The sequence below is a fragment of the Dermacentor silvarum genome, chromosome 9 (assembly GCF_013339745.2).
Source record: "Dermacentor silvarum isolate Dsil-2018 chromosome 9, BIME_Dsil_1.4, whole genome shotgun sequence".
NCBI lineage: Eukaryota > Metazoa > Arthropoda > Arachnida > Ixodida > Ixodidae > Dermacentor > Dermacentor silvarum.
The window spans coordinates 136,490,334-136,506,434 of record NC_051162.1 but is presented as its reverse complement, the minus strand read 5'-3'; the positions used below and the strand labels follow the sequence as shown (position 1 = coordinate 136,506,434).

The 16,101-nt window shown below is 49.2% G+C and overlaps 1 protein-coding gene across 2 annotated transcripts in view; it reads right to left on the bottom strand.

Annotated features, from left to right (window-relative positions):
• The window catches only part of LOC119464424 (aldehyde dehydrogenase, mitochondrial-like), a 126,656-nt gene that overhangs the window by 88,113 nt on the left and 22,442 nt on the right, over positions 1–16,101 (bottom strand). For both annotated transcript variants that reach the window (XM_049656425.1, XM_049656426.1), the window contains exon 4: positions 7,470–7,596. In XM_049656425.1, coding sequence (XP_049512382.1) covers positions 7,470–7,596 — 127 coding nt within the window. The remainder of the gene's footprint in view (positions 1–7,469; positions 7,597–16,101) is intronic.

Genomic DNA, 16,101 nt, shown 5'->3' with positions numbered 1-16,101 from the left:
CTTTGTGTGCTGCCATTGACGCGCATCTATCAGCTTCTTCATTACCCGGTATTCCGACATGGCTTGGTACCCAGCAAAACCTGATTGATCTGCCATATTTGTTTGATCTTACCAGGGTTAAAATATCCCCTAACAAGGGCTCACATTCAGATTTAACATGTAGAGCCTTCAGTGTGCTTAAGGAGTCAGTGTATATGACTGTGTTTTCGTGTTTGTCAGCGATGATCTTTTTAACAACAGTCCATATTGCGTAGACTTCGGCCGTGTAAACAGAGGCGTGCTGTGGTAGTCTAATACTTGTTTCCCAATTTTTTGTCACGACCCCCACGCCAACGTGTTCTTTTGTTTTAGAGCCATCAGTGTAATATTCTGTGTAATTTTTATATTTGTCCTGAAGAGCGCGGAATTCTTGTATGATGTGTTCGTGTGGGGTGTCATTTTTCTTTAGAGGGGTTAATGCGAAGTCACATAACTCTATGAATTCGCACCACGGGGGTAATCGTTGTGGCTTTTTAGCAACCTGAAGGACCTCATGAGGAATGTCATAATCGCGACAGTATTCCTCATATCGCAGCAGAAGTGGTCTAATCATGTTCGGTTTATTTGTGTAGTGTAAGCGTGAGTTGCACTGTGTGACGATGTTGTAGCATATGTGTTGTGGTGATGACTGGATTCTGAGTATATAGGAAAATGTTAGTAGCGCCCTGCGCTGCTGTAAAGGAGGCTCATTACATTCAGTGTATAAACTCTGGACAGGTGATGTTCTGTAAGCACCACTTGCCAGTCGTAGTCCAAGGTTATGAATTGGATCAAGTCGTCGGATGTAAGATGGTCTGGCTGAACCATATATGATGCTACCATAGTCTAATATGCTGCGTACTAAAGAGCGGTATATGTGTAGCAGGCATTTACGGTCAGAGCCCCAGCGCTTCCGGGACAAGACCTTGAGGATGTTAAGTGCATTATTCCCTTTAATTTTAAGACTATTCATGTGCGCCAGAAAGTTCAACTTTTTATCAAACAGAATACCCAGAAACTTGTGTTCTTGTTTTACCGGTAGGATGGCTTCCTGTAACTTAAGGGCGGGTTCTGGTTGTAGGCCTCGTTTTTGTGAAAAGACAACACTAATAGTTTTTTCAGTTGAGAAACGAAACCCGTTTTCAGATGCCCACTGTGTGAGTTTGTTTAGTGTGATTTGAGTTTGCCGTTCGCAGGTTGCCATGTTCGATGCACGACACGCAATTTGTAGATCATCCACATATAACGAGTGCATTACAGAGGGTGGGATTACATTATTTACGGAGTTCATTTTTACGACAAACAGTGTTGTGCTTAATACACATCCCTGTGGTACACCATTTTCCTGAATGAATATGCGTGACAGCACCGTTCCTAAACGCACTTGAAAGGTTCGGTCGGACATGAAATCAGCTAGACATTTAAGCATTCTACCGCGGATCCCTAAATCCGCTAAATCCCTCAAAATACCAAACCTCCATGTTGTGTCATACGCTTTTTCTAAGTCGAAGAAGACTGTGAGACAATACTGTTTGTGTAGAAAAGCAGTACGAATCTCGTGTTCTAACCGGACTAGATGGTCTGTTGTAGAGCACCCTTTCTTGTACCCACTCTGATGGTTGTCCAGCAGGTTCTCTGTTTCAAGGACGTATGTCAATCTTATGTTTATAATTGTTTCATATGACTTTGCAAGACAGCTTGTGAGTGCTATAGGCCTGTAGCTGGTTGCTGTTGTAGGATGCTTTCCAGCTTTCAAGAAAGGGATTATAATTGCTTTCTTCCACTCATTCGGCATTTTTCCCGTTTCCCAGATTACATTGAAGAAGCGAAGTAAGGTATCCACTGCTTTAGGTGAGAGATGTGCGAGCATTGTATAATGTACTCTGTCCGGGTTTCTTTGGAGAGTAACCCGTAATGTTTGTTTCTTACGTCGCATTTCACTGAGGAGAGATAAGTTATTAGAAAGGCACAGTGGTCGGCCTGAGCTAGCGTGCTCTGGCCTGCTACTCTCCACAGGGGAAAAAAGGAAAGGGGACAAAAAAGAGTGATGAAAGATGATGAGGACAGTAAGAATGGACGCGTATATACACTAACACAGTAGTTTCCTTAGCGTCTAGTCCGGTGATCTTCAAGTAGTCCAGAGCAGCCCTTGTAGCTATTGATGCTACTGTACGGGCATACATTGCGGACAGAATAGTAGTTTCGGACAATGCTTGCCTGCCAATGCCTGCTAGCGTCGAAGCCAGCGTCTTCCGCTGTGATGCGTAGACAGGGCAGTCGCAAAACAGATGTTGATGAGTATCAGACACTTCGCAGCGTTCATAGTTCAGGCTGTCCGCACGGCCGATAAGATGTGCATAGCGTCGAGTGAAGGCGCGCGCCCAGGCGAATCCGGTGAAACATGCTTGCTTGGCATCGCTTGACTTTAGCTGGGAGGCGAAAAGTCCTGCCAGAGTCTATTTCCTGCAAGCGCCTGTACCTATGGTCTGGTTGAGCCCGGTAATGTGCTGTGCATTCAAGCGTGAGTGCAGTCAACAAAGAGTTTCCATCGCTTCGCTGCATTTCACTGATTCCACATTGGAAGCCAGCTAAGAATTCACACGGCTGTGGCGATGAAATTTGTCGTCGTCGCCATAGCAAATGTCACAGTTTCCCTAAGGGCGAAGCAATGAATGCGATAGCAACACAGCAATGTCATACGAAGTAAGGTGAGCGGCTTTGGTAGCAATATGAATTGTAGTAAACATGAGCTGATTAAGTAAGCAGGTGTGCTGCGGCGTAAGTAGACCGACATCAAGAGAGACCCCCCCCCCCCCCCCCCCGCTCCCTCCGGCGCTGGCTTCCCCCGTCCTTGCTTGCGCGTGGGAGATTGAGTGCGTTCGCTCTCCGTGATAGCGCGCGTCCCCCGCACGCTTCCGCTCGGGCATACGGCGCGCGGGGAAGATTTTATCTATACGGAACCTCACGGCGACGGCGACGGCGACACCGACGGCAGAAATCCGGTTGAAGTGTCCATATAATTGCTATCGAAATAAAACGTGCGAGGGTAGCCGACGACCGCGTCTAAATCTCGCGCGCGCAAGAAAAGCAGGGAGGAAGCGCGCCTTCTTCCGTTGCGCTCGAGGCACCGGCGAGGGAGCGAAGGGGGAGGGAATAGCGGGGCGGCGCGCGGTCGCGCAGGCCGTATCTTGAAAGCGATCTGCGTTGGGTCACAGTCTAGCAGTGTAGGTGCGTCGGCGGCTCGTAGCTTTCTGTGTGCTGTGTGTTCTCGGCGCTCAGTTTGCGTTGAAGCGATAGACAACAGCACGAAGGTCACTTCGCTCGCTTCTCCAGCGGCGCTTCCACACGCCGCCAGCGTTTGACAGCGCGTGTCCGCGCTCATCGAGTCTGATGTGCCACAGCGTTTACCAGCGCGTCGGCAACATCAGCTGGAAAAGGAGAGAGTACCGGCTTGGCGGGCTAGGCCAGCTGCAGCAAGCGGCAGGATCAGATTTGAATGAAGGGAGGGGGAAACGTCACGCCCGCGGCGGCAAGATCGCCGGGTCGAGGGATGCAGGGCCGCCTCGCACACGTGCGCTCGCTTCGCATTCCATCACGGCGGAGAAGGTGCTTCCGGTTGGTGCTCGCGCAAAAATGACAAAATTTGGGGCAAAATCGCTAGGTGGTCGGAGGGGAAAATTCGTTATATCGAGGGGGTCTCCCGCTGCCACTTCGTTACGTAGAGGTCTCAAATTCATGTGCTTCTATGGAGTGACGGCGGGGAATCGAAAAACTTCGTTATATCAAGGAATTCGTTATATGAAGCCTGGAGGTTCGTTATAAGCAGGTTTAACTGTAGTCCAAAGGGATGAGTACAAATATGAGCAGCGTCTTGGAGGCTGGAGTTGAAAGTAAAAAAAGGCCTCAATTACTATGGTGGAAGTGTGGGTGAGCTTGTGATTCATGTATGACAAACAGTGCACAAAACGCTCCATGATAGAAAAGCACACACACACACACACACACACACACACACACACACACACACACACACACACACACACACACACACACACACACACACACACACACACACACACACACACACACACACACACACACACACAACAATGTTTTGAGTGTGCATTTCTTTCAGTGGTGTCCATGTGTGAGCTGTGCTTAGTCAAGCCTAGATTAGATGACAATTGTTTCCGCCAGATACTAGTAATAAACACATTCATTTTATTAGGTCTCAAATGCAATTAATCTAACTGTATCACCAGAAGTACATATGTCACTAATGTGAAGTCAATTTATCGCGGTGTATCATTTATGCAGAAACAACCAAAACTTTATTATTTATGCTGTACTCATGTTAGCACTTTCAGCAACGTGGCAAAATAGCAAGAGCCTCGTTTGAATTGCTTTGGAAGGGCAATAACTTTATAATTATTACTAATTTCTACTTTTAAGAAATGACTACCGGAATCTGTTTTATCCGCCTCGCACGCAAAGAAATTCAAAGTTTAAAATGCAAAGCACTGTTTCATACTCACCGGCGCACACGCCCAGGGGCTGTAAGGTTAATCCGATTTCGTGGGTATAGTCTTCAAGCAGAATGTGCTTGGTTCCAGCGATGAATTTTCGCGCTGGCTAGCCCCTTTTTTTAAGCAACACGTCGTTACGCGGCGAGACGCGGCAGATCACTAATGGCGGCATGGACTGCAATCGATACCAGTGGGCTGCTGCTGATCACACGTCAGTGAGGCCTCAAAACCTTTATTCAAGTAACAAAGCACGGACTTCAATAACAGAAGTGCAATAAAAACAATAGACTGCTTATTTTGTAAAAAAATGACACCGTAACTGTGTTTGTCAGTTATAATATTTATATTATTAGATCAAACATTGAACCGCGTTGAGCGCCCCTAGCAGAAAAATTACGAATTAAAGTAAGCGACCAAATTACAGTAGCTCCACTTGCCCGCTTCATGCTGGAACGCGCCGCGGTTGATTTTTCGCCCTCTGTGGCCATTTGGTGAACTCGAGAGTGTGCGGGGTCTGGTACTGGCCTCAGAAAGCATTGGATTGGTTGCGGAATGCAACCTCGCTGGCTATCACATGGCGTTCACCAAGTCGACGCTTTATTTTCCACTCGATAAAATGGACAGGTAACGCATTACAAGCGCACGTCAAGATACTTCTTGAATAAATAAATTATATGTATTCTTTTTACTTTGTAAAAGGGACAAATTTTTTAAAAATAATTTTGTTTCACTACGTTGAATTTGGCCAGAGTGTGCTGCAACTACAAAAGGCCCGCTCCGCTACGCTGAACGCATAACAAAACAATTGACCGGTTATTCCGCTCTGTGAAGGTGGTTGACCAGCGAAGCTCTGTTGGGCGGTACGGTGGTACGACTGCACGTACAACACAGTTACACAAAAAGTCACAGGCCTGCGCGGCACACGCAGCACAGTCACAGCGTAAGCTCGTGCAGCGGCTCAAGAGTAGCTCCAATTTGGGCACCACGCACAACAGGGTCTTCGCGGCAGTCTGTTCGCCTCGTTTTGACGAGAACGATCTGAACTGTCCGACCGGCGTCGACGGCGAGCTGCGGCTCGTAACGCTCTCTGCACAGCAGTCTGCTGAGCTCGATCAAGCCTCACAACTGCAACTTACATGTCGGGCACGCTGCGTTTGCAGGCACTAGATGGCGCCACCATACTGGCGGAGGCTCGGCAGCTCGGGATCGCGTTGATTGCGCGCCTCGTCTGAATCACATCTCGTCGTCTGCGCCTGCGCATGCTGCGTTTGCAGGCGCCTTAACTAGACGGCGCCACCATACTGGTGGAGGCTCGGGTCGTCCGCTCCTGCGCGCTTGCCTTATAGGGCATTTTTCCGCTGCCCGATAGCAAGCGCTTGCTATCGGGCAGCGGTAGAGTAGTGGCAGAGGTAGTGGCTCAGTGGTAGAGTATCTGGCTCCCACGCAGCGTGCGCGGGTTCGATCCCGGCGATAACGGTTACGGCGGCGTACACCGGCGGCGGCGGCACCATCGCGAGCCGGAACAGATATTGGAACGAGCCCATAACAGCTTACGCTGTAAGATGTTTTGCACACGCACAAGTGCTACGAGAAGAATCGCGTCGCGTGACGTCGACGGTTGCATTCGGCGGCACGGGCGCAATCTCGTTCTGTCCCCGCCGCTGCTTGCGACGCCGGTCCTCGTACGCTCGCTGTTGCTTGGGCGCACGAACCACACGCAGCCGTCCCATGCTAACGTCAGAGCGAAAATGAGTCTCTTATTGCTCTTATCTCCGTATTGGACAGGCACTACGTCACAGACGCGTGGTTTGCGACACTGGTGGCTGCCCAACGCGCGATCCGCTGCGAGAGCGTTCTCTTTCCCTTTGTGGCTCGCCAACTACGTCACAAACACGTGGCCAATGACGCTTTTCGCCGTGAGACCCCGACTTTCCCGTTTTCTTTGTGGCTTGGCGCCCCTCTCACTCGGTTTTTCTCGCGCATGCGCATTCCATGCTTCGGTGGGTTTTCTATACTCGCTCACACGCAGACGGTTTGCCCTAGCTGAATCACGTATAACGTGAAAATTGGCCGCCGCTCCGCTATGGCTTAACGGGGCAACTCGGAGCGGAGCGGACCGTAAAGGCGCTCAACTAAAACACTATTAGCTGGTATACCTGCCGGTGCGTGGTTTCCACAGCGAAGCAACGCGTCCCTCAAATCGCACAGCCCCCTCTGTTGTCAGAACGCCGGCCGAAAAGCTCCAGCTCATCGCAATGAAGCAATGCGGGCACGCATACGCGCATGGACCACAACGTTAGTTCAGATGCAGAAACAATGTGCTGCTGCGCGTGCGGCGCACGCTGCAGCTCAACACCGGAGGCAGCCAGACGTGGCGCTAAAGAGCGTGGAACGGACGCACACGCCGTGCCCGCCGTGAGTACGGGGAACAACGCGACAGCGCGTCGTCGACAAGCGAAGACGACAACGCCGACAAGACCATGTAGTTCTAACCGATGTTGCTCGCGGTCACCGAGTTTTCTCTGCTCATGTGTCTACACACGCCACACGGCACGTTATACTTTAATTAGTCAGCTTACGTTTACCGCAATTCGTATACTGGCACTATAGCTATACGAGCCTTACAGTTCGTGTAATATTCCAACATGTTGCTATCACATTAATTGAAATTGTGATATTTTTTCTTCCCTTCTTGCTCTGTCTTGTGTTTGTTCTCAGCCATACGCGACTCCTAACGGAACAAAACATTTTGCTAGAAAGAAAGTACAACGAAACAGTTTTGCTTCGCTCAAGTAAAAAAATAAGCTCTCACATCACTGCTCATGCCCCTCGTGTAGTGATGCCTCTCAAATTATTCGTGGAGAGGTGCGCGAATTACGTTATTCAGTGCAGATATACGTGAAATACAGACACACTGTAGCTCACCCATGGGTATCGTTTTTCCATGCACTTTATCTGCAAACCCGGCGAAGTAGCGGATGGTGGCTATGGCTGCCATTGTATCCCCGACGGCGCTCGTGAAAGGTTTGCCGTTGTCGAGGGTTTCCAGGCTCTGAAAGACGCGGAGATCAGTTGTGGAAAATGTTTTCAAAATAATGAAACAAGAAAAAAGTCGCAGTTTTTCCCGAAAGGCGAAGCATCGACTGCGATAGAAAATTAGTAGACAGCTATACGAAAGGATAATAGTTTTATCGGCCGTATAAACTTGTAAACATTCGCTTACTAACTAAATTGACAAGCATGGTATCATGCGCGCACAAGGAAACATGAACACACCTAATTTGATGACCACGGAAACTCGCCGTCAAAACAATGGAGTCAGGAAGCATGGTAGCAGCAGCGAGCGAATTGACCTTTGTGCTGCCTCTCGCTTCAACGCGAACTAAGCGGCGAAAACAGCGCACATCGCAGTTCGCTTACAAGATGGGCCCGCGCGGCCGCGCCATACGCAGAGGCCGTCAAAGTACGCACGAGTGAAACGCCCACCCTCCCTCCCTTTTGCCTTGCACGCGACCGAAGATTGCTTTCAAGATAGGGACCGCCGGAGTAAAACCCCCCTCCCTGTGCCGATGCCAGACAACAGCCCCTGGCGTGTGGCGCCGCGGCGGATCACACCGTTTTCGATGCACGCGGCAGGCCGCACCTTTTTTTTTATTGCGATAGCAATTATATGGACACTTCAACCGGATTTCTGCCGTCGGCGTCGCCGTCGCCATCGCCGTCGTCGTCGTCGTCGCCGTCGCCGTGAGGTTCCGTATAGATAAAATCTTCGCCGCGCGCCGTATGCCCCAGCGGAAGCGTGCGGGGACGCGCGCTATCACGGAGAGCGAACGCACTCAATCTCCCACGCGCAAGGAAGGAAGCGGAAAGCCAGCGCCGGAGGGAGCAGGGGGGGGGGGGGGGGGGGGGCACTTCTCTGCCAACAACCGCGCTCGTCGCTCGTCCGCACAGTCTCTTATCTCTCCCACGCGCAAGCAAGGAAGCGGGAAGCCAGCGCCGGAGGGAGCGGGGGGGGGGGGGGGGGGGGGGCGCACTTCTACGCTGCCAACAACCGCGCTCGTCGTTCGACCGCACCGTCTCTTATCTCCACACGGCTCTGACCTTTATGCACTTTCTGTTGAAGCGATAGACCGCACGTACCTTCGCCGCCGCGGCGTATGCGCTTGCTGCCGGAGTTTTGACAGTCGTTGTCTGCAGTCATTCAGTGTGATCTATTCATGTTTGTTTGTGCGCGCTCACACCACGCTTGTTCATTCAGTTAGTAATGGTCGGGCAACATTTTCCAACGCACGCTACACATGTAATGCTGCCCGGATCGGCAGTGCAGCGCTACAGGTGTGTCCCTTCGCACGCGCTGCCCACGGGAACCGCTTCTCATCAACACCACCGTTTCACACGCGCCTTCTCGTGGTCATCGAGTCTCTCTTCATGTCGGTCTACTTGCGCCGCAGCACACCTGCTTACTTAATCAGCTCATGTGTACTACAATTCATATTGCTACCAAAGCCGCTCACCTTACATCGTATGACATTGCTGTGTTGCTATCGCATTCATTGCTTCGCCCTTAGGGCGAAACTGTGACATTTTTTTTTTATCCAGCGGCCGTGAATCAACAAACATGCCTTAGTAAGCCATCGTAAACCAGTGTTGCCAGATCTGGCTATATATAGCCAAATTGGGCGGCAGCAAAATATTTTTGCCGTCGACTTGGACGAGTTGGCTATGTGGCTATACTTGGGCTACAAAAAAATCTGCGGCTTGGCTTCAGAGGTCGCTCCAGAGGACGCTCCAGAGGTCGCTCTGATGGAGCAGTGTTGCCAGGTTGGACGAGGCGGCGTAGCCCAAAGTTAGCGAAATTGTAGCCCAAATGTAGCCAAACACAAAAAGAGAGTAAAATATTTCATAGCCAAATATAGCCCTTTTTATTTGCAGTTTTATTTCTTTATAAATTTTCATATTCAACAACGCAATCCTTTTTGCACAACCCGTTGTAACCAAATATCCTTGCCGCCGTGACGGTCTACATAACGCTTGCAGCGAATCGCTGCAGAAGGCGAAATCATAGTGCTTTTATTGCGATAGCAATTATATGGACACTTCAACCGGATTTCTGCCGTCGGCGTCGCCATCGCCGTGAGGTTCCGTATAGATTCCAAGGGCGATAAAATCGTCGCCGCGCGCCGTATGCGTGAGCGAAAGCGCGCGGTGGACGCACGCTATCACGGAGAGCGAACGCACGGTGGAAAGCAAACGCGACCGTCGCGCGAAAAGCCGAGGTGCTATGGCAGGGAGGGAGGCGGGGCGGCGTTGTGCTCCGGCACCAAAGGCGTATCTTGCCACTCAATCTCCCACGCGAAAGCAAGAAACGGGAAGAGGGGGGGGAGGGGGGGCAGCTTCTCCTCTGCCAACAACTTCTCCTCTGCCCTTTGCCCGGCGGTGCCGGTCGCCCGCACCGTCTCTTATCTCCACACGGCTCTGACCTTTGTATGCGCTGTGCATTCGCCGCTCAGTTTCCGTTGAAGCGATAGACCGCGCGAACCTGCGCTTGCTGCCAACGTTTTGACAGTCGTTGGCTGCGGTCATTCAGTGTGATCTATTCTTGTTTGCTTGTGCGCGCTGACACCACGATTGTTATTTCAGTTAGTAAGCCAATGTGTCCAAGTTTATGCAGCCGATAAAACTACTATCCCTACTCCGAATAGCTCTCTACTAATTTGCTATCGCAATCGATGCTTCGCCTTTCGGGCGAAACTGCGACATTTTTATAATATGACAGATAGTACTAATTTATTATTTTTAGTTATATATACTAATACTAACTACGAACTCTGCTTTTTAGCTCACGTGAACGCAAAATGATGTTCAGCTTCATTGATCTCTCACAAGTGACATCCGCCTACGGCGTAGAAAAACTTCACCTGTCCAGAGGTCCGCGACGGTAACGCGCCCACGGCTTCTTATTTACGAGCCGAAGCCACCGTATCGCGCTATATCTCGCGTTATTTGTCTCATCGTCCCTATCTTGTTTTCTCGTTACTTAGATTGGCCCGGGTTACCTGGTACACACTCTATATAGTTTCCATTTATATCAACCTGGCCGCCATCTTAGGTCTCCAGCACGCCAAGAACATGCGTTAAAAAGAAGTGAGAGACAACATATGGCCACTCGCTGTCTCAATCGTTGTAAGCGAAATTTTAAACGGTTGCTGCGCAAAACGGCACACAGAAGTCGTTCGCGGCGACGAGCACGTCCCGAACGTAACTCGCTCGAAATGGCAAAGAGCAAAGGTAAATGACAAATTGATAACAGTGGTAATCCTGTGAAAACCGGTTACTGTCAAAAAGCACAAACCATGTTGATATACTATTAAAATAATTACTGGAATTTTACATGCCAAAACCACGATATGATTGGGAGGCATGAATCAGTGGGTGACTCCGGATTAATTTTGATCACCTGGGGTTCTTTAATGTGCACATAAATCTAAGTACACGGGTGTTTCAACATTTAGCCTAGATCGAAATGCAGGCCGCCGTGGCCGGGAATCCAACCCCCGTCCTCGAGCCAGCAGCGTGACACGTTACCTGCTAAGCTCACACACTGGGTGATGTTCATGTGACGTGGCGCACTGATGGCATCGCGGCAATCTTGTTTCGATATTAGCACAATACGTATACCTGCATCTGTCACGTTACGGGCAAACCATCTATAATTAAACGCACCAGGACCCACTTTGGGCTCGGGGTCTTGCTCCCATTCTTTTTTATACTTTCTCGCATACTTGGCCCACTTCCCCATGATTCGATTCTCCTCTCCACAAGGATTCGGTCTAAGTCTAACCTATGGAAATGAACCTCTAATGTATGCGCAAACAAACACTCATCTCGCCGGAAAAAGAAAATGGCAGTGAAGCTTAGCGTGAGAAACGTGAAGCAGGTCGAAAGCTGTGCCCGGCGCGATGGTTCACCAAGAAGCCATGGCCGTGAACACACTGGAGCGTGTCGTCTACCCGTGCTTCTTTCATGTCGGCGCCACGATCGCCCCACCCTATCTTTTTCTTTTTTTTTTGCTCTCTGAGTATAGAGATGTTAGTACAGTGTACTGTAAAAAACCCTCTACTCCCAGGCTCATCTCGATACCCGGGGATCGGGTGTCTCACGGTATAGCGCGATGTAAGTTGAAGTACATCAAAGATCAAAGCCACTGGCTCAGACAACGGCGCAGAGAATGGAGGGGGAGAGTGGGCGGGTGGCATTTCGCGCACCCACACACACACAGCCGCGCTGCCGGCTCAGTCAGCTAAAACATAGCCTTCGAGATTTGTTTCTTCTCGATCAGAGCCCCTCTGGAGCGTTGATTAGGGTGCCCCTTATAGCCCAAACAAAGCCAAGTCGCAGTGTTTCAGTAGCCCAAATATAGCCACATAGCTTACTCGTCGCCGTCGACGCCAAATTTTTTTTTCGGTAGCCCAATTTGGCTATATATAGCCAAACCTGGCAACACTGTGATGGAGTAGAAACAAATCTCAAGGCTATGTTCAAGCTGGCTGAGCCGGCCGCGCGACTGTGTGTGTGTGCGTGCACAGTCCACGATTTTGCCACGTAAAATCTCAGCAATTAATATTAGTAGCACATCAACATGGCTTGCTTTTTGACAGTAACCGATTTTCACAGGATTACCACTGCTCTCAATTTGTCGTTTACATTTGCTCTTTGTGCGCCGTCTCGGCTTTCACCATTTCGAGCGAATTACGTTCGGGACGTGCTCGTCACCGAAAACGACCGCGCACTTCGTACACTGGTGTGCCGTTTTGCGCAGTAATTTTTTAGAGCTTCGCTTACATCAATTCAGACAGTGAGTGGCATCTGTTGTCTGTCACTTTATTTTAACGCATGTTCTTGGCGTGCTAGAGACCTAGGATATGGCAGCCAGGTCGATGATGCTGAACATTATTTCGCGTTCACTGCAGCTAAAAAGTGGAGTTCGTAGTTAATGTTACTGTAAATAACTAAAAATAATAACTTAGTACTATCTGTCATAAAAAAGAGCACTGTGATTTCGCCCTCTGAAGCGATTCGTTGGAAGTGTTCTGTGTGCAAGCATGATGATCGCTGTTGTTGATGTCAAAGGTCGACCATCACGGCGACACGGACATTTTGTTACGACGGGTTGTGCAAACAAGGATTGCCGTAGTCGAATATGAAAATGTATACACAAATAAAACTGCAAATAAACATGGCTATATTTGGCTATGAAATTTCTTGCTCTTTTTTGGGTTTGGCTAGATTTGGGCTACAATTTCTGTAGCTTTGGGCTACACCGCCTCGTACGACCTGGTAACACTGTCCTAAACTTGTTCCCTCTCGTACCCACAACGCATAAATAGTTGAGGAAATAAAGCAACGCTGTTCTGTGTTGACTGACACTTGGTCGATTGTATTCTTTGCGCGAAACAAACACAGTAGTTGCCTTAAAGCCTTGCGTCTCTGAATTTGCTATGAGAGCACCCCAATGCCCCCCGTAGTGGCTAAGGCATTGCGCGTTGCTAAGCTTGAGGTCCCGGGTTCAATCCTGACCGCGGCGTCCGCATTTCGAGGGGGCTAAATCCCTTGCGTGCTTAAGTTTAGGTCCCGTTAAAAAGCCCCAGGTGGTCAAAATTATTCCGGAGTTGACCACTGTGGCGTGCCTCAAGATCAGATTGTGATTTCAGCACGTAAAACAACAGGATTTAATTGAAATTTTATTGGTACTTCCACGGTCCCCAAAATATTACAAAACACCTGCATCCGTGTGCCAATCATCACCTGTGAATTGCAAACGAGAAGTCCATCACATTCCCGTGCATTCTAAGCATGATACATGTACTGGGCGTGACGAAGTGAAAAGTGCCCGATCGGCGCACCCAGCGCACGCGACTTGTATGTGTACTGCGTCCCGCGAAGTGGTGATCGAACGCCAGTCCTTTACGACTTTCAGATGTGATGACACGATAAGCTTTATAGCCTCGTTATCGCTGTCATTACTCACTGCACGTGAGCCGTTTTGCCGACATCTATGCGCCATAGTGACCGCGACGTTCGAGCTGTGTTATTGCTGTTTCGATGTGTGTTCGTAAGACACAAATCGTGATATATATGTCCCATGTGTCGCAGTGGTAGTAGGAGTAAAAGTGCTCGCTTGATGCGATGTGTATGTGCTCAGAAATGAACTCTGCAAAAGTGCTGCCGATCACGTTTTCTTATTTAGTACCCCGATAGAGAAGCCCTATCACACCGGCCTTTTCTGCTTCGCACATGTATCGTTTGTTTTAAAAGTTGTTACTGCACTTTTGAAGATGCTTCTATCGGTGAGGGGAATTTAGGGAGCATCTGAAAAGTTATACAGGATGTCCCAGCTATCACGCAGCACGATTGAAAAAAAGTGGCCACGGCGTTACGCGAAGCAAACCTAGTGCGTATTGTTTCCAGTACAGTGGAGTAGCCGCCAGTAATTTTTTCGTCACTGAGATGTCTCGAGCGGCCAGCTGTGCGGCAATTGTGCGTGTATTCGCGGGCTTCTTTCACGCTCGGAAAAACACATTTATGTAGCACGTATTGTGAAACATAAAGTTGCATCGGGAGTTTTTCATGTTGCTCTACAATCTTCTCATTGACACTTTGATAATTAGGACAGTACTTCTCGACTTAGATAATTAATTACAATTAACGACTTATATCTCAGTAACGAAAAAATACTGGCGGCTACTCCATTGTACTGGAAACAATACGCACTAGATTTGCTTCGCGTAACGCCGTTCCGCTTTTTTTAAATCGTGCTGCGTGATAGTTGGGACACACTGTATACTTGAAGTCATACAGCGCTGTCGTGAATTATGGACACGCCTGAGAGCACTAATGTCATGAATGCAGATTTCGGGCAGCCTTGATTTTTATCATGTGGACATTGGTGTGAATAGCAGGAATTCCTAGATTGCATGAAGTAAATAGCTTTATATTTTGTGATGCAAGCTACTCGCATACCCGAGACTCCTAACTGCTTGGGTTTTGCTGGTGACGAAGCACAGAGTCTTTTTGTGCAGACACCAGTGCATTGGTAGGTGAATACATTATAGTTAAGAACTAGGAAAGCGTAAATTTGAACATAATCAGAAGGCTTAATTCCTTCTGATTCTGTACAAGTTTACACTTTCTGACAAAAAGTAATATGCATGCCGCGCAGTGGTAAACGCCAGTCCTTTACAACTTTCAGAAGTGAAGGGGCCCTGAGCCACCCCTCGGGCTTGGTGAAATAACATAGTCCGCGAGTAGCATACGCTGTCGTGAACATCTCAGCCAAGTTCTGCTGACGTACGCGGTCTGTGGAGCTCGCAAGCGGAACACGAAGTCACCGTTCTCTCAAAGGCTCTCGTTTCAAAAGACCCCATGATCCTCGCTCTTTTCTGTGTGCTTTATTTCGTAATAAAGCACACTCCAATACACGGCTGCTATTGGTCGCTGTGGTCGGCTACACCGCGGCCGCCGTGAGGAGCCGTCACGAGTCCAGTGGCTAAGTGCACTGCTGCTTGCTGAGGACAACCGCGTTTGACTTACGTTTAGCGCTTCGCAGGCACCAAAATCGGAAATCCTGAATGAAATTTGAACTGCGCGCCATGGTGACGTTTCCGAGGCGGAGCGTTGTGGCCCCGCCCCACCCCACTCCGCCGTAGCCTTCGCAGTGCAAGGCATTGAAGGAGGAAGGGGAGGCACAGCGTATGCCGTTTTAGATGCGAAACAGCTTATGGTCGGGGCTATGTCACTCCCTCCCTCCCTCCGGCGTGCGGCGTTCACACCCCTACTGCGCATGTACGCCCAGCTCCGGCTTCCGGAAGCCGGAACCGGAAGTTCCGGAGAACGCTTCCGGCGTTTTGCCCGAATGATCCCCCGGTGCTTCGCCCACTCATCATTAGAGGCCGGATCTTTAGGCATTAAAAAAGCGCGTTTTAGGCGCCAAAAATAGGCAGGCAAAGCAACGTTTTAATAATAATATGTGGTTTTTTATTGGCGCAAGGGCCAGATATGGCCAAAGAGCGCCATGACAAATGATGATAGTTTTCCAGTGTACCATAGAGTGGTCTATGAATGATAAATAGTTGATGTAACATGGCTGTAAAAAGGCCTAAAAGCAAGTCGCTGTAAATTGCGTAAAATATATTGGCATTAAAATTATGACAATGACTAATGATTAGTGCTATGACTATAAAAATTCTGTTACAAATAATGATGTATTAAAACGTATACGTTTGCACTAGTGCCTCAAGTGGTTCCTTGAAATCAAGGGCTGAGAGGCACCTGCTGTACAAACATTTGCACTGCAGCTGCAGCCTGCAAGACGAGGCTGCGCACACGACGATCTTTTGACTGGTTTTTACTATTCAGTATGTACCAACTGACCCAGACTGCTACTCTACTGCAACAGCTTGGCTGTCGTGCCCAACGAAAGGGCGAAACCTTTACCAGCAACATTGAAGATGTAGTTGATATTTGCCGGCGTATCAACCCAGATATGACCGAAGATGAC